The sequence below is a fragment of the Varanus komodoensis genome, unplaced genomic scaffold (assembly GCF_004798865.1).
Source record: "Varanus komodoensis strain SLA01 unplaced genomic scaffold, ASM479886v1 scaffold1, whole genome shotgun sequence".
In the NCBI taxonomy this organism is placed as follows: Eukaryota; Metazoa; Chordata; class Lepidosauria; order Squamata; family Varanidae; genus Varanus; species Varanus komodoensis.
Genome location: NW_025335268.1, coordinates 53,431,473 through 53,457,677, shown reverse-complemented (window position 1 = coordinate 53,457,677; position 26,205 = coordinate 53,431,473). Strand labels below are relative to the sequence as shown.

Here is a 26,205-nt window from a genome sequence, read left to right as displayed (position 1 = left end):
GATGAGAACCAATATGACGATGCTTGATATGTGCTCTGTTGCACCGTGGGTGGCAGTGCCTTCGCCAGGCACACATGGCTCTGGGCACTTTGAGATCTCTTGCTATTGTTCAGTTTCAGTCCCTCCCATCTATGTAAAATTGAGGCCCCACATCAACTTGTTTGTTAAGTTAGTACACACATGTTTGAATCAGAGCAGTAAAAGGAAATAATAAGTAAATGAAATAATAAGATCTTGACCCTTCCCATCAAGATATTTGTTATTCATTAATTATTAGACTTCTTATCCTACCCTGCCCCGCAAAGTTGCCCTCACTAGATGAGAATATGGACTTCTGCTATAGAGATAATCTCTTGACTGGAATTTTTTTCTTTGTTTGTTTGTTTACTTTAAAATTCAGATCTTAAAACAAAACAATATAACTTATTTTATTACAAGTAAAGGGAATGGATTACTGATCACCATGTTCCAAGTATAGTCCCACATGGTATGAGCCATTTCCAAGCCTCCTTAAACTGTTATTCCTTTTGCTTTCCTCGTTTTGCTGGTACAGTCCAATTTACTTAGAAAAGCCAAATCCCACAATTTTATACAGCATTCCCTTAGGCTCAAAGCCTGTTGCAATTTCCAAGGCCATTGACCTAGCCTTTTCTAGCTGCTGTCATCCTATGGAAAGCAAAATATCATTATCTTTATCTTTGGCAACTTTTGATTGGTATGCTTTGAAAGTAGGATCCTGTATGCACTTCAGTGTATAGTGGCCGCTTTGAATCATAGAGTTGATAGCTATAATCAGGTGCAAAGTCAGTAGCTCTCAGTCCCTTGTCTTGATTGCACACTGATCTACTGAGTTACAGGTTCACGAAAGGTTTCCATGTTAGCACTGCTACCTTGAAGATGCATGGTGCCATCTAGGGATGTGTGAGAAAGTTGTTTCAGTTCATTTTTGGCCAGAATTTCATTCCTTCTGAATTCAGATTTGAACTCAAATGCAGATCCACGTATTTCTGAGCTTGTGACATGATTCATGGATCTAAATGTGTTCAGCAACCTGCATACATTTGAAAAAATGCACATGAAAAATCTCTGCACTTTGGAAAATGTGCACAAACACAGTTCAATTAATGGGAGAAGAATGAGTACATTTCACAACTGTACTTTTGGAAAAAAGACATGTTTTAATGCAAAAGGAAAATTCATAATGCAATACAGATAAAAGCTGGAACAAGCTTTGAGGTGGAATGCAGGAAACCTCAAAGACCTCAAAAGTTGTTGCTTCCAACACCTCTAGTGTCATCACAGGGATGTCCTTCCACATAGCATTTAAACATAGCAGAGCAATGTGGGATACAGTTCCAACAACTACACTGAATGTTGTGATCCAGTTTTCAGCTGTTTACATAGACCAGAATACATGTTTAAATTTTGAAAATACACATTTTGATGGATTTTGAAGGGCTTTTAAAAAATTAAAATATTTAAAAATAAAAATGTAGATTAATGCAGAAATAGAGGAGCATCCTATGGTGCCTGTCTGCTAATGGGACGCAGCATTTATGCGACAGGGCTTTGGCACCTCTAGAAAATGAACAGAAACACACTGAAACCTTGTTTGCAGGACAGAACAGCAGCACTCATGGAAGAAGGGCCAAAGCTGTAAAATTATGTGAACCTGACATGGGCCGTAAATAAATAGCCAACAAATGAACCACCTGTGCACAAGATCTTCCGGCTTTTCCTTTCCTCCACCAAGTACCCACCAATGACTTTTTCCCCTGCACAGCAGCTTGTTTCCTTTCCTGCTGAATGTCAAGTGATTTATGGGAATACCATTAACTCCAGCCTTAATAGCATGCCACAGCTCTTCTCGCAGGCTGCAGGGCTGCTTTATCACCCCTGGCAAACGGGGTTCTTGGCTTATCCATCACTGTGCGCACGGTGACATCTGATTCCTCAGTACCGGGCTTATTATATTTCCTCCATGGAAGGCAAAGGCCAGACATTCTCACAGAGACTCGATTTAGCAAAATGTACATGTGATCGTTTTTGCTAGTAAGATTGGCAAGATTTACTTGAGTTGGGCTTGCCCCCTCTGCCCCTCCCCCATTTCCAGTGAGCACAAATCATATGTGATCGGTGCTCTGGGCTCCAGTCAGTACCTCCGCTGTCTACCACTTAGGCTATGAGCACAATGAGCGGAAAGGCTCTGTAAGTGGCGGGGACCTTCCAGCCCCTTTTCAAGCCCCAAGAAATGGCTGCAGGACTGAACACCTTTTAGGCATTTATCATGCAACTGAGCAGAGCGCTGAGAGAAAGCTGACCAGAGAGCAAGAGAGAAACGTTGACTCCAGCTCATTGTAAATCCATGCGTAGAAACAGTTTGGAGAATTTCAGTAATGAACACAAATGGATATGTACTGAGCTTTTAAATGTGTACCGTTGATTGGACAAAACTAAGATGATCTGGTTTGCTGAACACACCAGTGTAGCCTTCAGCAGTGTGTAATGGCAAGGGATGCATACATACTATTACGGTTGGGAGTGAGAAAGATGACTGCTTTGGGCACACGTTCTCCAGGGCTGCTGGCTGGTCTCCAGAAGAAGAAGGGGGAGATGTGCAGGAGGGGGGCCATCCTGAGACTCTGAGATGAGAGTCTCATCTTAGGGCCAGGCTCCCCAAGTGGCCAGACAATCTCTGGGAATAACCAAGATATACAGCTGGCAGGAGGGGACTTGGAGCAGGGGAGTTTCTCAAACAAGACAAGATGACCATGACTCTTGATCCTGTGGTGTGGCATCAGCAGAGGAGGGTGGCCTATTAGAGAATCATCACACAGAGAGAAGGCATGCTTGTTTTCAGAAGGCCCGTCCCAAAGAGATGGGGCCCAGACATCTTTTCACTGTGAAAACTTATGAGGTAGTTCATAATCAAGCTCCTCATTTCTTCCAGTCAAGCTCCTCATTTCCTTCCCCTAAAAGGTTCATATAAAACTACGAGTGTTCATCCTCCTAGCACAGATCCCTGGTATTTGGTCAAAATACCAATTCAACAAAAACAATATTCAGTATGTTTTCTTTCTCTTCTCAATATACGGAAACATGTCAATACAAAGCTGAAATGTATATTTAAAAAGTCATCAATAGGAAAATAAATATACACAATAAAAACCCTTAAGCTTAGACTCCACTAACTGGAGAGTGCTAGTAGAATTCCATGTTGACTATGCCAGGCCTTTATCAAGTCATTGTAAAAAGGTCATTGTCCTTGGAAAAACTCTGTTTGGTCATGAGTCAGATCGTCCTGTTTGTTCTTTTGGTGGTAATGACAAACCTGTCCAGACATCCCCAGCCTTCAAGAGAATATTGAATGTGTTTTCAACCCAAGCGGGTTGTTTTAAGATGCACTCTTCTCTCCACAGCAACTACACTGAAAAAGGGCCTGGCAGGCCAGAACACGGAACATGGTATGATACATCAGGAATTTAAATTTATTTGTTTCTTAGATTTATATCCCACCTTTTTTTAAAGACCTCAAGGTGGCTCACATCTCCTCCTTCTCTCCGTCTCATCCCCACAACAACAACCCTGTGAGGTAGGTAGGGATGAGGGTCTTTGACTGGCCCAGAGTCACCCCATTGGCTCCATGGCTGAGAGGGGACTACAGCCCAGATTGCCTGAGTCCCAGCCACATGCTCTTAACTACTACACCACACTGGCTATAAGAAACGCAATGCATTTCACAGAGATCCACTCAACTTGCTTACTAGGTAATTATAACCACCAAGTACAGCATTTTTAAGGCTTGACTTAATGGTGAGGAACCATAGCTCAGTGATAGGCCTCTTGCTTTATCTGCAGAAGATCCCAAGGTTCCAGATGACATGGAGAACCTTTTAACTAGATGGACAAATTACATTGTACCTTTCTGTGTTTCCATGTATCAACTTTACAACAGATCCTCAAGGGATAAATCTTACAGGAATTGGGAATGTTCAGAGTAGTACCCTTATATTCTTTGAAAGATCATCACAGCTTTATCCTTGAGCACCTTTCAGAAACTATTTTCAGACTTGCCCAGCTTCTCTGCAGGTTTCTGCAACTTGATGCAGCCCTCCCTCGGAGGTATTTCTGTTCCCTTTTGTTCTTCATCTGCTTGATGTAGAATAGAAACCAGTATTAGCATCAAATGCATTTTCAAGTGTGTTTGTTTCCCGTGTGCCTTCCTTTGACTTCAAGAACATCTTTATTTCTATCATCTTTGTACTTTTTCAGAAACCAACTTTTCCATCCCTTTCATGTTTTCTTTAGTGAGAATAGCCAAAAAAAAAAAAAAGTTGTAAGTTTCATTTCTGCTGTGCACCCTCATATTCTTCTCTGTATTCACTGGAATCTTCCTGGAAGAGGTGGGGGAACCACGAAGCACAGTTATAGTTTGTACACACCAACTCCCAGGCAGATATGTTTTACTGCACATGTATTTCTTTTTTAATTGCTTGTAAAACAGAATCTTTTATCTGTTGGCTTTCACTGTATATCACACACACACACACACACACAGTCTGCTACTCATGTCACAGGAACTGCATAATAAAGTCATCTTTTCTTTCACTACGAAACGATTTTCAGCTAGCAGAACTAGGGAGCACTTAATGTCCATCAAGCCTTCCAGTCTGGAAAAGGAGACCACAGAGATCAAGCGGAGCAGAGCAAGGGTGGTGGGCAAAGGACAGAAAAGGCTCCTAATAGTACCCTGAGGGTGCAGAACCCATCAGAACATGGGCACGCTGCCGGCTCATAGCACAGCTCTGTGCCAATGTAAGCACTTTTACCTGTCTAAATTGTTTCTCATTTTTGTATGTTTTTAATATTAAGTGTTGCCATTTTTGTGAAGAGCCCAGAGAGCTCTGGCTATTGACCACAGGAAATCCACAAGCTGGGCAGGCAGACAATAACCCTTCCCCACCCTTCCCCACCCCCCCAACAACGGCTATGCAGAGACCTGGGCAAAGGAGGGGGTAAAAACGCTTTAAATAAATAAATATTCAGCGGCTTGGAGGCGGCACGTAGCCATCATGGCCAGTAGCCGTCCATTGCCGTCTAACATAGATTTTGTCCTGTCTCCTACCATTATTGTATTTATCCATTTCTGTATCACCCAAGAGCTGAAACTCTCTGAGTGATGTACAACTGTTCATAAAAACAATGCAATAAAATGCCATAACATGGTATCAAAAGAAACAAAAAATTAAAAACAGCTAGAAACTTACAGTGAAGAATAACCTTGTTGAAAAATGGCGCATGGGATGGTGTTTCAAGGTGTCCTAGTTGAGAGCCATAGTGATGTCTTATGGAAGTGAGTCCCATAGTCTTAACACCAGAAATAAGTCTATTATAAAGGACATTATTGCTTTTGCCACATACTGTCGAGTCATCTCTGAATTAAGGCAATCCTATGAATAAAAGCTCTCCAAAATCTTCTATCCTTGGCAGCGCTGCTCAGCTCTTGTAAATTCAAGATTCTTTTATGGAATCAATCCGTCTCATAATTGGCCTTTCCCTTCTTCTTCTGCCTTTGAATTTCCCTACATGGTTGTCTTCTCCACTGTGTCTTGTTTTTTCTTGGTGTGCCTGAAGTATGACAGCTTCTGTTTTGTCATTTTTGTTTCCAGGGAAAGTTCTGGCTTGATTTGATCTAGAATGCACTAGATTCTTTTTCGGTTTGTCCAGGCTATTTGCAAAGCATTCCTCCAACACTGTGTTTCAAATGCAACAATTTTCATCCTGTGAACGTTCTTCACTGTCCAGCTTGCGCACCGATACATAGTGATCGGGAATACAATAGTATGGAAGATCTTGGACTTGGTTTCCAAAGAAATATCCTTACACTTGATAATCTGTTATAGTTCCTTCATTGCTGCCCTTTGAAATCTCAGGTTTCTTCTAATTCCTTGGCTGCAATCTGCCTACGAATTGATGATTGAAATAAGTTATGCACCATCTCCACAATTTCAGTGTCTTCATTCTGTTTCTTCATATTCTATCCTCACAGTAGCTTCTTGTCCACAATACCGGTACTATATCAGGACAATCAAGTCCTGAGGCACACCCATGTCTTTCAGGACTGTCCAGAACTTCTTGTGATCCACACAGTCGAAGGCACAGGCTGATATTTTTCTGAAATTCTTGGGTGTGCGCCACTAGCCAGTGTATATTTGCAATATGATCGCTAGTGCCTATTCCTTTTCAGAATCCAGCAGGAATGTCAGGCATTTCTGGCTCCATATAAGGTAAATATGTTCATTGCAACACCTTGAGCATCACTTTGCTTACTTGGGAAATTAGTGCAATGGTCTTATAATTGCTGCACTCTTTTGCATCTCCTTTCTTGGGGAGTGGAAGGTATTTTGAACTTCCCAGGTTGCGTGCCATTTTTTTGTTTTCCATATTTGTCAGCACATTCTGGTTAGAGTTTGGACTGATTCAGTCTCTGAAACTCTAACCAGAATAGTCTCTGGAATAGTTCTTTGGTACCCTACCTACTCCAGGTGTTGTATTTCTTTCAAGTGCTTTCAGAGCAGCTTTCATTTCACTTTCGAATATTGTGGGTTCTTCCTTGTGGGAGTCCTTCTTGTAGAGTCTATCATCCATTTATCTCTTCTACACACTCTTCTGTATATTCTTACCACTTTCCTTTATTTTCTCCTGATCAGATACGGTATACACCTGCTTGTCTTTCAGCATTCCTAATCTAGGTTTGAATTTCCCTTTGATTTCTTGGTTCTTCTAGAAGAGGTCTCTGCTTTTCCTCTTTTGTTATTCTCTTCCTTTGAACTTGCCATTACAATAGGGTTTTTCCCCCCTATGTGATAGTTGTTGAAAAGTTGCATTCAGGATTCTGACCCTCTTTCTATCACCTTGTGCTTTTGCTGCTCACCTGTCCTTAGCAATTGTGAGTGTTTCATCTATCATCGACCTAGACTTTTGCCTTTCTTTTTGCTACAGAAATTATCTCCTGGCATTTTCCCCTAATGATGTCTCTGGTTTCAGTCCACAGTTCTTCTTGTTCGTAATCAATAGCAATGCAAATCTTGCTTTGTGTGGACTTCCTCGGGCACTAAGCTCCGTGGGTGATCTTTTTTCACTTTACTCTGATTTTTGATATTAATAGTTCATCACTGCTGTGAATCAGGTTCCCCGGTGAGTGCACCAAGGGTTCACACAGTGCTCACCAGGAGCTGAGCCCAGGCACCTGCCGTGCAAGCAGTTCCCCTCCTCCTAACATGTGATTTGATTTTTTTATAGGCTTGATAAGGAAGTTTGCAATGATTTTCAGTCTCTGCACCCCCTTTTTTAAAGTCTAGTACCATCAATGGCATGTAAATAAGACTGTCATTTTAAAATACATTTCTAATGAATGGATGGTTATTTTATTCCCTTGCTGGGAAAAATGGTTGTTGTGCAGTGCTATCTTCACTATTGCTCATCTATTGAACAATTCAGTGTAATATTAATTTATTATCTTGGGGCATAGAGAGAGAACAAAAGCTCTGTTTTACTATGCAATTTGTAATCAAGATGTTTCATCAGATTACAAGAGGCTTGAAGACAAATGCCATGAAGGGAAAAACCATGACTACTCTAACTCTGCTGAAGAAAGATCCACAGAAGAGCTGAAGTTGCTAGATACATTTTTTATTTTGTTTGTTCAATTTTCTCCACTTTCGTAAATGTTACATGCAAAATATGATGCCGTGTAACAGCAAAAATGTAACTGAACAGAAAAGTTCGGGAAAGCAGAAGAGAATAGTCGTGTGGGAATTGGTTTTATTTATCAGCATAAATTAATAGAAGTTGAAGTGGCACTATGTTTTCCTAGACTTGGTAAAACAAATGGCACTTCTTTGTTTTTATGCCATCGCCAGAGCTGGAGAGCAGAAGTCAGGTTTAGGCTTTAAATGAGGCAGCAGTGAGGGATAAAGGACCCCCAATGCATCCACCTCCTTCCCAGTAACGAATTAGAAAACTCTTCATTAGAGCTGCTCACAGGCTCTGTTAAGCTCCATACTTTCAGCCAGATGTGTACATGACTGTGAATATGTGCACACACAGGATTATATTGACTTGTACCTGCTAGTCCTGGCTCCATACAAGCGTTCAGCAAAACATCAAGCACAGCTCATCATTCACCATACAATTTGTACATATGTCAGCTTTGCTTGTGCAATTGTGGGCCTTGCTTATGGAGGGGTTCTGGTCACCCCATCTCAGAAAGGCTGCCGTCAAACTGGGCAAACAGGCAACCAAAAGAGGCAATTTTCTTATGAGGAAGGACTGCAACATTTAGGATGTTTAAACTATTTAAATTACAGCGTTGGGAACTTCAAAAAATGGTAAGAAAACCAAAAATCGATTAAAAATAGTTTGCATTGCATAAAGATTGGGTATATCAGTTGCAATCAATACATATGGAATTTATATGTCTATATTATATGTATATAAGGAAATATTCTACTGTCATGCATAATTTTCAAAAACAGGAAAATCAAATAGCTCTATAATTGTCCATGTGTAGGTGACATCTAAATACTATCTGTACAAAGGTTGGAAATGTTCATAAATCCTCAATCCATTGCATTTTCGGGGTAGCCATTTATCTTTCTAATACGAGTCATTTAGCTGTCATAGGGGTAAGGAAAGTGCATTTACATTGATCTTGTGTCAGATCTGAAAAGCACATAGATAGGTGAAGCATGCACATCTATAAATGTTAGAATTTTCCAGTACCAAATTTATTTACATCATGACCTCTTCCCAAAAGAAGGGAATATTGGACACAGCCAAAACGAATGCATGAAGGATGCTTCACGCATACGGGTGATGAAGCAGTTGGAGGGCCTTTTCTAAGCAAAGAAACAAGCAAACAAAAAAGGCAATGAAGGCAGGTTATTAGAGACTTTGAAAACTATGCATGAGGGAGAGGAAAAGGGGTTTAGACAATTTTTCTACTCCTCTCATCATACAAGAACTTGGGTCCATCCACTGAAACTGATTGGCAGAAGATATGGAACCAACATGAGAAAGTACATGTTCAGACAATAGCCAGTGTGGTATAGTGGTTAAAAGTGTGGGACTGGAATGCAGGTGATCTGGGTTCGAGTCCCCGCTCAGCCATGGAGCCAACTGGGGGACTTTGGGCCAGTCACAGACTCTAAGCCCAATCTACCTCATAGGGTTATTGCTGTGGGGATAGGATTGAAAACTGGAGGAAGAGACTAATGTAAGCTCCTATGAGTTCTTTGAAAAAGGTGGGATATAATTCTAATAAATAAATACAACAGTACCTACCTGGTTTATGGCATTTACTGCCAAAAGATGCCTTTAAAGTGGGACTGAACACATTGGAGCTAACTCTTCCAAAGACTTCTGGGCAGCCACATAGATGGTACACCAGCAGCATCCCCAGTTTGCTTCTATGGCCCAGCATGAGCTGCCACCCATTCCCAAAAAGTGGTTTCCTGGTGAGGGAGGTGGCAGTTCTGAGACTTGTGCCTGCTCGCTCCCCACCTGGCTCTCCAGTGTCTGTGGGACCGTGCCAAGCCCCCAGGCAGACACAACTGTGTCATGCCAGCGTCACCTGGCTCACCCACCGAAGCCTCAGTGATCCATACCAGGCTGGACTTATCGTCCGTGCTCTAGTAGCGAATTAGCACAATCTCATTGCAGAGCTATCTGGCTTTAATAACAACACCACTGCTATTCTTCAGTGAGTCCACCTTCTCACCATCTTTGTCACCAGCTGCTAGGACAAAAGCAGCTAGAAGGAAGGCCCATTAAAGAACAGCACTCCATAGCTGCCATTTGCTTGCTTGATGGGCAGAGAGTCTGGGATCCAGCAGGCAGTGGCATTGGTGGATCGGGTCTATAGTTACTTATCTTTGAGTGTTAAGCCATGTGCAGGTATTTGCCTGCACACAAGTAGGCCTAAATTGTATCAGGAAGGCAAGCAATTATGTAGTCCCTGGGCCCCAATGTCCACACACCCCCAGCTGCCATTTGGATCCCATTTCTCTCAATGCACTTAGAGATTCAAAATTCGAATGTGATTCAAAATTCCCAATACTGGGAGCTCTGTAAGCCATGTACAAAGATCTGTGACAGAGCTGGTGGTGTAAGGATATTTGGCATCAGAGAGGGCATGCGGTCCCATATCCTCCCATATAGTTTAGCCCTACTGCTGCCATGATGAGCTTGCTGTGCATTTTAACAATTGGTTTTTAGGCTTTCAATCACTTTCAGTCTGTAAGCTGCTTGAAGTGACTACTATGTAAGGAGAAAGACAGAGTATGCATTTTCAAAGCAATTAACTAATTGACTAATAGCCTATAATTTCTCCATATCTAAGGTTACTCCTGTCTCAGGATCCTAGCATCTTTAATGCAACATCCACACAGATATTCCCTGCCACTGCCACATTTATGTATTCCCTTGCTTCAAAGATAGCTCTGTTTATGTGGCACTTTGCAAGCTTGTTTGAAGATACAAAAATATGAGTGAATGGCTGCTTGTTTGTTTAAGCATTGTGTCTGAACACAAAGCAGATTAGTATTCTGCAGTATTTTCTGTCTATTGTACTTAGTTGCCACATTTCCTTATAAGAAAAAGAATATGAACATAAGGGTCTGTTTTATATGGATTTGAGTCCAAGCCTCTATTTAGCCAAGAACTGTGGACCTGGACTGCAGCTGGATTTCCAGGTTTCAGCTAGGTATCTTTTCTAGCCCTGTTTCCTCAGATCCGGTTGGCTGAGGATGCCAAGTTTAATCCTACTACATGCAAGGGGGATGCTATACCACTGGGCTGCGGCTTTTCTCCCCCGAAATATTTTGTTGTCACTGACAATGAAATACCCATTTCTCTTGGCTGTATGGCTCTTGCTACAATCCTCTGGGAAGTTCCTTATTGTATTGATTTACTTCCCATCTTTCATCCATTATGGAACTCAAGGTGGTATGTGGGATTCCCAGGTGGTCCACACTCCAAGGATTGATCAGACTCAGACCTGCTTAGCTTCAGCCTCCTGCGCATCCATCGCATGCTGTGGGCAGACCGTGACAGTCGCCTCTTGAGCTATTCCTGCTCAAGCCTCATTGATCAGAGAGTGGAAGAATACAAGACCCCTCATGCCTTGCATTCATTTCAACATGCTCTGCAGAGGACTTTCTAAGGAATCGTGTCAGGCATTCATCTGATATGCTCTGCTAAGGCCTTAAAAAAAATCTCTGTAATTTATGTTTAATTGCTAACCTCCTGCAGGCAAATCTTCTTAGTTATGTAGTGTAAAGTCATTTCTCAGCAAAGCAGCTTATTTGTGAGCTCTAATTTTTGCTAAGAGAGGCACTAGTCTTACGAGCACAACAGCCCAACTGTGTGGCCTGGTTGCAGTGGGCCAAGAGTGGTGTTGCCAAGCATATTATCATCTTTCTGTTCATACAGTGCAATGGAAGCACCACTTTCACTTCCTGGAGATGCTTAAAATTCTTTTCGCACATTTATTAAATATCCACTATGTTTACACAAGAGAGTTTAATGGGGGGATTTTTTAAAAAGTAAATTTTCATACTTAGGCTTAAGGCAATTGGCCTGATTTCCATGCTTTATAGAACCAGAAGTATTCTGCATGTTTACATTCTAAAACTTCACCGCTGAGAAGTTTAATCCTACTAGGAAGGTGTGGCAACAAACATAAAGAAGCAGAAAATGGCACAAAAGGTTCTGTTCTGATACGATTCCATGGGCTCAAGGAGGAGAGCACAATCCAATAGATAGTGGTTAGAGCCTACCAACACCAACTTCCATAATTCTGTCAACAAGCAAAATATTTTCAGGATCACTGCTGAGTGCAGCAGCAACTCCAGCCTTTGAGGGTACCTGGGCAAGACATCCTAAATGGGCTAATTCCAACAGTGATCAGGTCAACTTTCCCTAGAAGCAGAAATGACAAAACTGAGGCAGTCTTACTATGGACACATCATGAAAAGTCAAGACTCACTGGAGAAGACAAGCACACGAGGGAAGTTGAAGGCAAAAGAAGAAAAGGGAGACCAAATAAGAGATGGATGGACTCCACTGGGGAAGCCACAGCCTGGAATTTAGAAGATCTGAGCAGACCTGTCATGGATTGTACATTTGGAGGGCTTTCATTCATAGGGTCATCATTAAGTCAGAGAGGACTTGATGACACATAGCGAAAACCATCCGTGAGCCCTCCTGCTCATAGCCATTGTCTCCAGCTACTCCTCCTCGTCATTGCTAGCACTCGCTTGCTTAGTCGGCAACGCGCTCGGGACTGCCGCCGCTGCCTGGGCCAGATCAAGAGGCAGGTGCACAGGAGCAGTGCAGCAGTGCATAGGAGCAGCCACTCGGGGCACTGTGGCCATTGAGTCCCTGCGGCAGCATGGCAAGTTTTCAGCCATTCCTGCCCTGCGCATCAGCCCTACTCCATTGGCTTGTACGCAGAAAGGCCCCGGTGCAAGTGCTGACCTCACCCATCAAAAGATCTTAGGAAACAGAGGAAAGAAATATTTTCCTGCTACCCAGGGAAGCATTTCTATTGGGTGGGGGAAGTAATTACAGTTCAGATTATTGCTATTGCACCTGTAAATGAAAGAGGCCGATACGCTCGTTTGCCCAGAGTACTGCCACACCAATCTTAAGCGTCCTCAGCACCTCTCAAGGATCCTGTGTTTGAAGCCCCTGCATCTTCCATGCATTTGTCTTTATCATGACTCTTTTGTTCTGCCAAATCTAGCAAGATTGATTCCTTATGGTTTGTGAATGCAATGAGGCTGAATGAGGCTTAAGTTTTCTCCTTGGTATTTCTGCACATATAACTATTTTGGATGAATGTATGGTATAATTTCAGAAGGACAGGGCAAAGAGAAAGGGGAAGACTGACACAGAGACAGAGCGGTGTAAATGTAAGTGTCAAATAAATGCATAGCTAAATCCATTTCCGTCATAGCCTTGGTTCCATCTCCAAAGTGGAGGCAGAGTCAGGACCGCTGGGCCATTTTTAACGCTAACTTACTTCAGCCTGGCTTGATTGAGCAGCATTGGAACAGAGTGATTTATGCTTGGAAAATATAGCTGATGATAAAAATTCCGCCAAAGCAAAGCTGTCGGGGGATTCCTTCAGAGGTATTTCTGGTCTTTCACAAAGCTTTTCTCGGAATAAAGGGAACTCCTTCTGGCTCTTCACAAACATTTAATGGAGGAAACCACAGTAATTTACTCTGGATATGCATAAAATTACAAGGCATGTCTTCAGCTGTTGACACTGTTGATTTTCATCAGCTCACTTTTCTGAAGAGCTCTTCCTGGAGCTGCTCAGACGTAGTTGCATTTAGAATAGAGTAGAGGAGATGAGCTGGGTGGGAATGAATTTAGACTAGCTATCCCCACTGAGTGTTCTTTGGATGGTCATGTGGTCTGGGGAAGGTGGGAATTGCAGTCCAACATGTCTGGAGGGCACCGGTTTGGGGAAGGGTGACTTCCACCCTTTTCAGCAGTCAAACTAAGCCTGCCACAGAGGCAACTGTGAGTGATAATGATCTGAACAACCTGTGCAAGCATTAGAAGAAAAGCCTTCTGTATAGTCTGTGCTAAGCCACTTACTATTACGCTGTATAGTAATTACCAGTTGTGCATTGTTAGGTTTGGAGCACAAAACCAAGGGCACATATTCATTTATGATGACACAATACACTAAGCTGAGTTCTGACTTCACAGGAAGTTTTGGGCGTGGTGCTGTTGTTTTAATTAACTGAATGTTTTCTAGAGGCTCGCAAGATGTGCTCAGTATACCACAATAATTTCTGGTGCTTCTTGTACACCTCTGCAACAGGGGTGTGCAACTTTGGGGGGGACACTTTCCACCCCACCCCCCATGGGCCTTGCTCTGCAGTGGAGGCAAAACAATTAGCAGTTTGTTTTCAAGCTCTGATTGCCTATCTGTGTTAATTAATAAGAGAGTGTGCATATATTTAGCCTGATGTCTGGTGTGACAAATCAAAGAAGCAGAGAAGCATGTGAAACATTCCCTAGAACAGATGGAAAATGTGCCACTTGTAGGTTAAATGCAGACTCCAGAGCTCTCAATCAGACCCTCTGGACTCTCACTAGGCTGCACCCACATCAGCACAGTCTAGCTCAGTGATGGCGAACCTTTTAGACACCAAGTGCCCAAACTGCAACCCACAACCCACTTATTTCTCACAAAGTGCCAACACTGCAATAAAACCTGAATACTGAGGTTTTAGTTTAGAAAAAACAACTCACAGCCAGTCCAAGCAAATCTATCTATCTATCTATCTATCTATCTATCTATCTATCTATCTATCCTTGGCAGCACACTGAATGGCCATGCAAAAGCTCGGGCAAGTCGTGGCTAATGAGTCACGGCTCATGATGTCATCTCCTGGTGCCATACTTCTTTCCGAGCATGCACATGGCCCCTGTGTGCGCTGTCGTCCAATGCTTAGCTGCTGGGCGATCCTGGACCGACTTGGCTCACATGCCAACAGAGAAGGCTCTGCATGCCCACTGCGACACGCGTGCCATAGGTGCGCCACCTCTGCTCTAGCTCATTGGTATTATTTACTCCATGCCACTGTGATCCCCAGTGCAAAGCTGGAGGGAGAAAGCCATGCACAAATCAGGAAGAGAGAATGTCTTGGTACAAATGTACTTTTGCTGCAATGCAAACTGAACCAAGGTCACTCTGACTCTGTCTGCTTTTGGACTTGAGTCTGCTTACCATGGGAGTACAGAGCCCATCAAGCTTTCACTGAGGCAACATGGACCATGACAGGAAGCTCCCCATCATTCTGCATGTGAGACGAAAACAAAGTCAGGAGCAAGCAAGGACCAACTTCCATGCAGGCAGAGCAGAAGCAGCAGCAAAGGCAGGAACGAGTGAGGGCTGGATGCCCAGCAAAGCCGGGCAGGTCAGAGGGCAGAACCAGGGGCAGGCCAAGTGAGACTCTGGCATGGCATGGCAGGTTGGGAAGCAGTGCAGTCTCAACAGGCAAGGGTCAGATGCCAGCGAAGTGTGACAGAGCCAGAGGTAAAGGCAAGGTCAGGAACAGGCAGGGATCAGATACCGGCAGGGTGTGGCAGAGCCGGAGGCTAAGGCAATGGTCAAGTACCAAGCAAGGTGGGGTCAAACTGGAGACAAGAGCAGGCAGGAGTCAGGGCACAGGTCAAGAGGGGACAGGACCACCAACAGGATCAGGAACACTGGGCAGCCACCCGACAAACCCCTGTGGCTGCAACATGGCTGAGTGGCTCAGGGAGGCCTGCTGTGAAGCCCTCCAGGGCGCCCGGCTGTGCCACTGTGCGTATGCTCCAGTCCTTGCCAGGACCGACCCTGGTCCTGCAGGCATTTGCAGAGTGACTCTTGCTGCTGCCCTTCACAATCATGTCACCGGGGGCAGTTGTGTCCAGGCTTCAGAGTGTGACATAGGTGCTTAGACGTCTTTGATTTCTTTGCTTTATGTTGGTGACATACTTAATTAAACTGCCTTCTGAGCTAATGAAATGATGATATAATGTAGACTTACCTGGCGCACACCAGGTGTGTTGGACTACAAGTCCCATCATCCCCAGCCAGCGAGGAATGCTGCAAATTATAGTCCAAAACATCTAGAAGGCACCAGATTGGGGCAGGCTCCAAGAATGCGTGAGTGCGTCTGTATGCATCTGGCTATATCTATCTATATCTTTTCCCTCACATTCTATTAAATAATTAAAATCTATATTAACAAAAGATGTTTCTCTTTAATATGCAAAGCCCCCTGATTCTCCTTGCACTTCCTGCTATCTGTAAAAACTGAATGCTTCCAAGCTTTTTTAGGTGCGTCTCAATAACTGCAATGCATACATTGTTAATATCATCCCTTCTTCGCATTGCCCATCCATAGTCTTAAGGTTAATAGTTTTGTAGGGCTGACATATTACTGTGATTCTGTGGTGGAGAAAGCTTAGCTGGAGCAAATGCCCAAGGAAAGGCTGTCAGCACTGCCAGCACTGCAACCATTTCTAGTGCCCTTTTGTAGCAAATGCATTCTAATCAAGGCCTTCTGTATTGTACATGGGAATTGGAATAGCATGGAGCAGCTCTGACAGTGACTCAGAATGCTGTGGTTCTAACAAATGGCTTTCTTTCTGCTCACAAGGGGAACTGGAATTTAGCAGACGCTTCCCACAGGAGGAGAGAGCAGGGCAAGAATTTTCTCAGATGCTTTCCCTTGCTCCCCTCTGTCCTTCCTCCCATGGAGTTGTAGAGGTCATCTGCTGAGAAGTGGTGCTGAGGGCACAGAAGGTAGGGAGAATCAGAGAAGCAAACACCACCCCATTGCCTAGAATGCCACTGATTGCAAATCTGACACCAACCCACTGAAGCTACAGCAGCCAGTCTGCCTGGGTTGCTGCCAAGTCAGAGCCGGCATCCTAAAAGTCATGGTTCGCTGACAGTAATGAGAGAAACAGAATATAATCTGTGTTCATATTTCACCTGCCCACTGATAAGAGATGGCATTTGAGCCTTTAAAATATGCTTGCCCATCCCCCGGCATGGTGTGTGGTCTTACCTGTGTACATACAGTCAGTCTGGCATCACAACTCTCATAGAAGCTATCATGAAGTGATTTGCCTGTCGATTGTTCTTGTTATGTGCCATCAAGTTGTCTCCTATGGTGACCCTAGGAATGACAGCCCTCCACTATTTATTCATTTATTAGATTTATACCCCGCCTTTTTTCTTACAAGGAACTCAAAGCAGCCTGCATCTTTCTCCTCCTCCTATTCTCAATGCTATTCTCACAGCAACAACCCCATGAAGTAGGCTGGGTTGAGAGGCTGTGACTGGCCGAAAGTCACCAAGTTCGCTGGATGAGCAGGGACTAAAACGCAGATCACCTGAGTCCCAGACCTGCACTCTTAACCACTGCACCACTGCCCACGGCAGCCCTGCTCAGCCTTTCTAAGTTTGAGGCTGTGGCTTCCTTCGTGAATTCAGTCCATCTCATCATTGGCTGCAGATTATGTATAGGCTTTAAATAGGCTTCTCCCTGATACATCCCCAAATGCTGCTCGAAAAGGCATCCCTTAATGACTGCAATAGAAGGTCCTTGTCTATTTTTTTTATAATAAGTTTTATTCAAAATTTTAGTCCTAAAAGCAAAGAAAAACTAAAAACAACATCAATCATCAAAAACATCGAGCCTGCTGGGTCAGCCCCCACATTTTTTTCCATTTATGATAACATAGAAACATAATCAATACGAAGTCCCGTTTCTCTAGCCAGTAATAAAAAGAGTTCCAAGTTTGATAGAAATCAGTATCTTCTTTCTCCTTCAATGACAAAGTCAGTCTATCCATTTCTGCACAGTCCAAGATCTTTTTCAGTTCGTCGGTGGATCAGTTCATCGGTGGGTAGAAGGTCCTTGTCTATGAGTACAGTCCTGTGAATGTTTTCCTGGGAGTGAATTCTGTCAAACACTGTGAATGGATTCACACGACGCAGCAAACAAACCTACACTGTTTCTGTGGCACATGGATTTTTGTCCAAACTAACTGGTCAGGTGATCACATGATCACCCAGGCAATGTGGCTTCCGTGCTTCCTGCTCCATCTTCCTAGCCTTGCCATCCATCCTGGCAACCCCTGTGAGTGAAATCCCCAACCTTTGCCTATTCTTGCCTATGGACTGCAGTAGTCTCCTCCTGAGGTCTGCCACAATTCTGAGGTCTGTTCACTTTCCCCTCTCTCAATTGTACCTGCATGTCTGCCATGACTCCTAGTCGTTGCAGCCCCCTCAGAGATTTTTATTAAATGAAAATAGTTTGGCTACAATTATTCCTTTCTCCCTTCATGTATTTTCACACTGGCTCCATTTCCCAAAGGGAACAAGGAGATGGACATATCACTCAGCCAATGGGAATAAGGCAAGCAATGACCCCAGGAGCTGAGGACAGAAGAGATCAAATGCTAGAGGAGGCCACTTCTGTGGCTGCTCTTGCCAAGCGACTCTATGGTGGTTCCATAGTAACAATGGTAAAGTGACAATCCTGGGTTCAGACAATCAGAAAGGCCATGGTGAGATGTGAAAACTTTAGAACAGACTGTTGATTTTCTGCATGGTTTCAGAAAACTAATCCCACCTTGCAAGTACCCTTAAACTAGGTCCAGATAACAACAGACCCATGACAGTAAGATTTCACCATGGCTTCTTGTGTCATGTAAACCTGCCGAATCGTATTTTCTGCTTAATAACTGTTCCTGGGGTTTTTCTTTGCATTATCAATCTTTGTATTATCATTGCATTCTTTCCATTTTCTTGGGCATAAAATTCCCAATGTATGTATTACGTATTTCAAATATATCCAGCTATGTAAGAAACCAGTATTTTATGGTGCAAGTAGTCCCCAGGTTACAAATGAATTCATTTCTGAGAATGTCCTTAAGTCAAATTTGTATATGAGTCAGATGACAGGAGTAAGCCAAATGCTTGTCTTAGTATATGCATATATTTTACCTTTCTATGCCTATAACATGCTTAAGAAACTCTTCCATATTCACTAAAACATCTTAAACACAATGCAACATTGCAATAACAATAATACAGTAATAATAAAGTAACTACAGATACGAGAGAGAGACAGAGAGAGATTTTGTGTGTATGTGTGCATGTGTGCAAATGTACAGTATTGTAAAGAATAAATGATATGAAACAGTTATTAAACCAGTTTAGAACATTTATGAGGTAACATTAAGCTTAACATAGTCTGATGATGGTGGAGATGGACCCGGTGCTTGAGCGTCAAGGTTTGATCGTGCTGCTGTGGGGTGGGAGGCTACCACTAGAGGCACTTTCTTGAAGAAGGCCTCAAGGGTTGTTTGAACAGCCATTTTCTTTTTTCTCATCATAAATGTTTTTGGAGCAGCTGAGTGCCTCAGTAACTGCACGGTAAACCTTTGTGAGCCTCCCCATGTTAGGCTCTTGCTCCTCAAACTTTGCAATTTCTACTTCAAGAGCATGGTCACAAGGGCAAATACTAAAGAAAAACCATAGGTGAACTATGCAGCCTACAGGTGCCCCAAAATATACTGGCTCAAGCCAATGCCATGGAATGAAAAGCCATGAATACTGTATCTCTAGGGAACTAGGTGGCCACTGAGAGATGCATCACCAAACATGCCACTTAGTTCCCTAGAAATAGCTGTGACTATCTCAAGAAAAAAGCCATGAATATCTCTAGAGAACTATGCAGCTTGTGATGATGTGCTGTCAAACACATCTCATAGTTCCCTAGAGATAGTCATGACTTTTAGCTACAGATATTCATATAGGGTTTATGGCAGCCTGAATTTTCATAAGTACAGGTTGCTTTTAACCTGGTAGTTTGCAACCTGGGAACTACATGTATATCACATTTAAAATATAAAGAGTAATGCAATGCTAAAAGATGAGGTAAAGAAACAGACTGCCTCTTTCTAGTCCCCTTCAATTACCCATTGGATGCTACTTGGAAAAGTAATTTCTGGGGTGACTTCTCCTAGCTTTTCCTGAAGGCAAACAGTGCCTGTTTTTAATTAACTAATCTCACTGCAGTTAGTAGAACTAGACATAATTAGGAAACAACCTTTACACTACTAATTGGAAACATGTCCAATCATATTAGATAATGAGAGGGAGGTTCATATTAGCTGATGAATAAATGGTACTTAAGTTACTCAATGGATTCAGGTAAATCAGGTTGTGAAAGGTTAGGGTAAAGATTATCCAGACCACCAGGGAATTGTTCGCTGACTACATTTTAGTGTTTGTATCATATTCCCTTGAGATATTGTCTATGCTGCCCTGCCAACTTTTGTTACAGGGTGGCCTATAAATATCTAAAATTAATAGCATTCTTCTCGGAAGGCTATAGCATACAGTGACAACCCATTTCATGTCCAGTGAGACAGGCTGCTCCCACAGACTACTCAGAGGATTGATAAAGGGGGGGGGGTGTCCATGGGTATGAGCTTGCCCCCCTAGTTGCACTGGATCCATGGGTGAAGGATGCACTGGAGGTCTGCAAACACGCTGTCTGATCCAGGAGCCTGCTTCACTCTGATGGATGTTCATAGCTAGGAAAAGCCAAGGTGAGACTGAGCACCTGAGGCACTGGCTTTGCTGCCCCATCCCTTTCCTGGTGCAGGGCAGGTGACACGGTGGACCGGCAAAGCAAACCCCCACATGAAAAACTGCTCTTTCACCCTCTCTCTCCTTTCCGGGAAAGCAGGGCTTTTAGATGGGGCCTTACCCAAGCCTCCACAGGATGGAGGCCAAATTTGGGTTGCCAGCCAAAGGTTCTCCATCGTAGTACAAAATGCATGTATAATGGATGCTGTGAGAGGAGAAGTTCTTAGTTAAAAGGATAGCTAAAGGTTTCAAGGCAAGGCAAGACCAGCAAAGTTGGTGTCAACTTCCAGAGCCAAGTTTCTGAAAATGTCCTTCATTCCCATATTGAACACAGTACATTTTTTATGCTTTGCAGAGCAAAATATGTGAAAATGTTTAAATATGTTTGCACAGACAGGTAGGCATGTCATGAGCAGAGCTGGCTGGAGCCAGGGGTCAGACTAGATGGCCCGGGAGACCCCTTCTGACTCACTCTGTTTCTGTTTTTTGTGTCTTTAAAAGACAACAAAGTTGGCACCAAGCAAGCCTCATTGAAGAGAATGTTGCCCAGTGGGAGGTCCCACTGAGAAAGACAGAGGGGTGTTAAAAGAAGCCAATAAAATCAGCCTACAAGGAGGTAGGAATTAAACCCGATCAAAGGTATGGCAGGACAAAGGCATCTTGACCACTTGCCTGAAAGTCTTCAAGGAGCTGCCCAGTCCAACCATCCTGTTTGGAGAAAGAGTCCTCTTCATCTTCTCATGTAAGGCCATGAGCCCTCCCATTCCTGCTGGACAGATTGATGGAGCAGGCACATGCTTCAGATATTCATGGTTTGCCAGCCTCATGGGGCTCTGAGCTGTGAGCAAGAAAGCTCTCAGATCAAATCTCACCTATGTCGGAGTCTCACTAGAAGGCTTCAGACATTCTCTTTAAATTCCTTCCCCCAGCTGTGATACAGAACTTCCCGAAAGGATTGTTGTATGGATTATCTAAGTCAGGAGGCAAAGCATCCTATAGTATTAAGTATTATTCTTACTGCTTCAGCTTGGTTCCATTTCCCTCGTAAATCATCCCACTGGTTCAGCAGTTTTCATGGGAAGCAGCAACCGGTTTACTGCTTATGCTACAGCCCTGAAGTAGAAGAACTAGAGAAGTGCTGGAGAAGAACACGGATACCAAATGGGTGAACACCACCTTCAGCAGACATACGTAGTAACAATCCTTGACCCAGCCTTAAGACCATTCAACTTCTGCAAGGCTGTAGATTCAAGCAGCAGCCCTTTCTATATGGACGATCTTCACAAAGTGGGAACTGAGTGTGTGATAGACAAGATTCCTCCGCAAGGGCACAGAAGAAGGACTCTGGCTTTGCGCAAAATTGATTCTTGGAAGCTGAGCTGCCAGCTGTGCCAGAAGAGGGGTGGGGGAAATCAGCCTCGCTGCAAGCGTGTGAGCTTCCTCTGAGAAAGCTCAGTCAGTTTGACTGGAGTGAAGTGACAGAAGCCAAAGAAGCACCTGGCCCCCGAAGTTCATAAGCAGCATAGAGGGCACTGTACAGTGCGCCTCTTGGCTCCCTTCTGATGCCTGTGCATGTTTATTGTCCATTTCATCTGAGGTGCACAGATGATGACATGGGTGAATCAGTTCATGTTGGGGCAGAGGCAGGGCGGAAACAGATCCCCTCTCACACTCCACTTGTCGAGGGGCTCTTCCACACATGCACCAGTTGCATGCACAGCGTCTGTTCGCACGCTCTGACTGAATGGAAAGAACCTGCACATAATAGGTGTTCTTCCTCAGGCGATCCTTCACCAACTTAGCCCACAACCAGTTGTCTTACACTGCAGCTTCCCTCATTCTCAGCCAATGGCTGTGTTGCCTTTATCTGAATGGCGTTGCAACCCAACACATCTGGAGGGTGCCGGGCTGGGAAAGGGACTGGTGGCTTCTGTGCAGAACAGGTGACCCATCAGTGCATGGACACCTAAGCCAGAGCCTGCTGCACCCATTCACCTCCCCTCCGTTGTCAGCAAAGAGTTCCTGTGTTGTTGACTAAGTGAAAAATTGTGTAATACAGAGTTTGTAGCAATAAAAGTTTCAGCTAGATTCTTAAAGCTTTGTCACAGAAAAGCTCCGCAAGCTTAATTGACCTGAACATTAGCCAGCCAGCAGGGCTTTGTCCTACAGGCTGCTTGCTGCTTTCAGAGCAGATGCATTAGCAAGCTGGAGCTACAGGAAGAGAAGGGCAAGGCACAGAGAGGGCTGGCGGCAGGCACAGTGCCCCTCTTGCTCTTCTGGCAGAGAGCTGGCTGTGGGGAAGGGACCGTTCTCGCCCTCTTCCTTCCTGTTTCATTTGTCCCACCCACCCGCGTGTGGCCATTCAGCCATTCCTGCATTACGGAGGGCACGCTCACCTTGCCTGCTAACTCCTGGGAAGAGCAGTGCAGGGGCTGATTGTGGAGTAGAATCATGACTGAGTCGCCATTATTTAGCTGAGCCCCAGTGGGGGTCAATGAGCAAGGCTTATTTGCAAACTGACTGGCAGATGCAAATGATGCAATTCCCCTATTCCTGGTAATTCCACCAAGGGCCTCTGTAGCACTTGTGGAATACAATGAATTGTTGTAATGATTATAGTTCTAGTTGTCTTTAAATCTTTTCTCTCTCTCCACCCCCCCCCCCCATGCCTCTTCCATTGCAGGAGAAGAAAACTTACTGGCAATCTTGAAGCGGAGATGGTGGAAGTACATGATCCTGGGGATAATAGATATAGAAGCAAATTACCTGGTAGTTAAAGCTTATCAGTATACTACGTTTACTAGTGTACAGGTAAGAGTTCTGATCACTGCTTGCTTGCTCACTTGCTTCCTCTTATGCTTCCTGATGTTTGTTCTCTCAATATGGGGAAGGGAGTAGCACTGTGACTACCAGCTTCACTCCAACCGGGCATGGCTTCTTCCAGTCCTCCATGCACTGGACCAAACGTGCGACTGGGCACTGTCTGCAGAGTATTTTCCAGTTGATGCTGACTGTCCCAGTCATGCCAGTTGCTGCCTAAACCAGCCTGCACCACCATAAGCAGGCCTTCAGGTGCTGAAATCACTTGTATTCATGGCAGCTTCCTTGTCTGCTTGGCTCATTCTGGGCTCGTTCAACCAGGAATGAGCCCTTGAGATGCCACAGGCTCCTTGTGACACATCTTCCTGGGTGGCTGTTTTTGTGAGGGGGAGCCCCTGCAAGGTATGTGCCACCAAAGGGTTGAAATCTGATGCATTCCAAGGGAAGTTGCTTCACGCCCACAGTTTTTTTGGGTGGAGTATCACCACCCAAAGATTTGCATCAGAAGAGCCTGGCCAGCGAAGCCAGGGTGTGAACTGTGCCGGGTGGGCTCTTATAGCAAAGGGATTGTACTCCAGTCATCAATCTCAGGTTGTGTGGGAGGACTCCCTAAGGAGACTTGGTGTGCATGTGGGCTTGTAGCTTCAGTACCTAACTTCTTATTGTATTTCCTCCTGAGACCAGGTAAAAGCATGTGTTCACTGTTCCGTGTTCAAATTGGACATGGGAAGCAAATGGGGACTTGTTTTGCTGATGGCCAGCCAAGGCATTCAGAGGAAAAGCAAAAGTGGTGGCAAATGCTATTTTTACTCAGGCTGCCCTGACATTCCTGTTGAAGTGGTAGGCAACAGTCCTTGAAAAAAGCTCTGCCATCGTGCTGAGGCACATGTAATTGCATGTGCTTCCTTGAAAAATAGCCAGAAAGTCTCTCCCTCATTGCTGTGAAAAATAGAAATGTAGAGTCCCGCCAGGTAAGTAATTTCACATGCAGGGTTGGCACGGAGGCTTGGCATGGCTGGGCACATGCCAAGGACCTACAGCCCCGAGGAGGACCGGTGGCAGGAGCGCCATGGACTTGCTTCTCCGCTTCACCATTGCAGCTTGCTTGCCCACCGACCTCTCACTCCAGCCCTAACCATGGTGGTGGTAAGAAGAAAGAGCAGCAGAAGCCACTGTCTTCTTGCTCATAGGTAGCACGTGGTAGCAGTGATAAGAAAGAGGATGAGTAGTGAGAACAGCTGGTAACAGGGGTGATGAGACTCACTGAGGGTGTGCCCAAGGGGCTTCCAAAGTCTGGAGCTGGCAATGCTCACATGGAGAAACATGAGTTCACTGGGGACAGCACCATGGTCTTGAGTGTAGAAATGGTTAAGACTGGCCCTGTGCCAGGCAACTAATCCCCATTCAAAGTTTCTTTATACGCTTGTATGCCTGAATTCCCACCATTGTATAGCTGCGGTATTGTCCCTCTTTGTGTGATCTTCTAGGTCTCTAAAGACAATAAGTGGATATGTGTTAAGCTGATGCAATGAAACTTAACTGAGGAATCTCATTAACAAATTTTTAATGATGAACAGTACATGAATAATGTCAGCAGGTAATCAGTGTTACCACTCGTCCGTTTTCACCTGAAATGCCTGCTCTGTGATGTAAAGCCTCACATGCAAATTCATTAAGTTTTCCAGGAAGAAACAACAAGCAACTCTGAAGCTGATTGTTGGGAGTTTTAAGACCGATAGAAGGAAATATTTCCTCACACAGTGTATAGTTAAACCGCACAGTTTGCTGCCATGGGAGCTGCCGATGGCTGCCAATCTGAATGGTTGTAAAAAGGGATTGGACAGATTCATGAGTGAGGAGGCTATCAGGGGCTACTAGCCTTGTGGGTCATGTGCTTCCTCCTTCACCTGAGGTGACATGTCTGCATACACCTGTCGCAGGAAGAGGCCTTGTACCAATCCTGCTCAAGAGATCCTGTGGGCAGTTGGTTTGGCACCATGTGTGCTGGATGGGATGGACCCTTGGTCTGATCCCGCATCGCTTTTCTTATGTTCAGCTCTTGCCAAATGCTTATGCTTTATTCTCAAAATAATCTTTAATAAGATCTTTACACTATTTTGTTTTTCATTTAAAATAGCTTTAAGCCTTGAGGAAGATGTGTTGTAAAATAAAATTATATATCCTTGAATAATCTACCTTGACCAGTTTCCATAGGACTAACATCAGTTCCTCACAACCCACCTTGGAGTATATTCATCCACCATGGAATACAGGAGCATTTCTGCAACTTTACAAGTGCAAGCAAAGTTGCGGCACTTTGGTGTTAGGAGTAAGAATTAGCTTTCAAACAGAGAACACTTGTATTTTCCTCCTTTTTTTAAGGAGAAAGGTCTCATCCACTGTAGCTAAAGCTGCTGCTGTAAAGGAACTAGGCATGGTTTTGTCTGCAGGAATGCCCCATAAAATGGCACCATCCTATGTCATCATATAGTGCCATTCCCACGAGGCATTCTGGCCCTCAGGCTCAAAGCACTCCGGAACTTGACTGTAGCCAGGCCACCACTTAGAACAGGGCTGGGCAATTAATTTTCCTACGGGGCCACATGAGAAACTTTGACAGTTGTTAAGGGCCGGACCAATACACTTACAGCTCTACTCGATACATATCTCTATAAAAACAGTAAATGAAACATTACAATGATACAATGAAAATGTGGAGCACAGAACAACTCTATTTAATGAATATTCACAAAAACATTAACATTACATGAAAAGCAATAAATTCCATTCAATTTAGCAGGTCCTTCAAAATAAAAGCAGTGCAGTTGTATTGCTTGCATCTATATTACGACGATATATATTTGCATTGACTTTTAATTTGCCAGTGACCTCATGCGGGCCAGTTAGGGTCAGCCATCAGGCCGGATGTGGCCCGCGGGCTGTACAATGCCCAGGTCTGACTTAGAAGCATGGTTTAGCTCTGTTGTGCCTGAAATGAAATGCAATGAAAGGGTGGAGAGCTAAAAATAACCCTTTGCTTGAAAAACACCCACTCTCCAAACCTGGGGAGAGTTCCTCTTTGTAGTTCTTCCACAGAAGTTGCCCCCCCCCCCCCAAAAAATAATTCACCCTAAAAC

The 26,205-nt window shown here is 44.0% G+C and overlaps 1 protein-coding gene across 1 annotated transcript in view; it reads left to right on the top strand.

Moving 5' to 3' along the window:
• SLC35F1 (solute carrier family 35 member F1) overlaps nucleotides 1-26,205 on the top strand; it is a 291,918-nt gene that overhangs the window by 213,550 nt on the left and 52,163 nt on the right. The window contains exon 3 of the mRNA XM_044425827.1: nucleotides 22,932-23,059. Within this exon, the coding sequence (XP_044281762.1) occupies nucleotides 22,932-23,059 (128 nt within the window). The remainder of the gene's footprint in view (nucleotides 1-22,931; nucleotides 23,060-26,205) is intronic.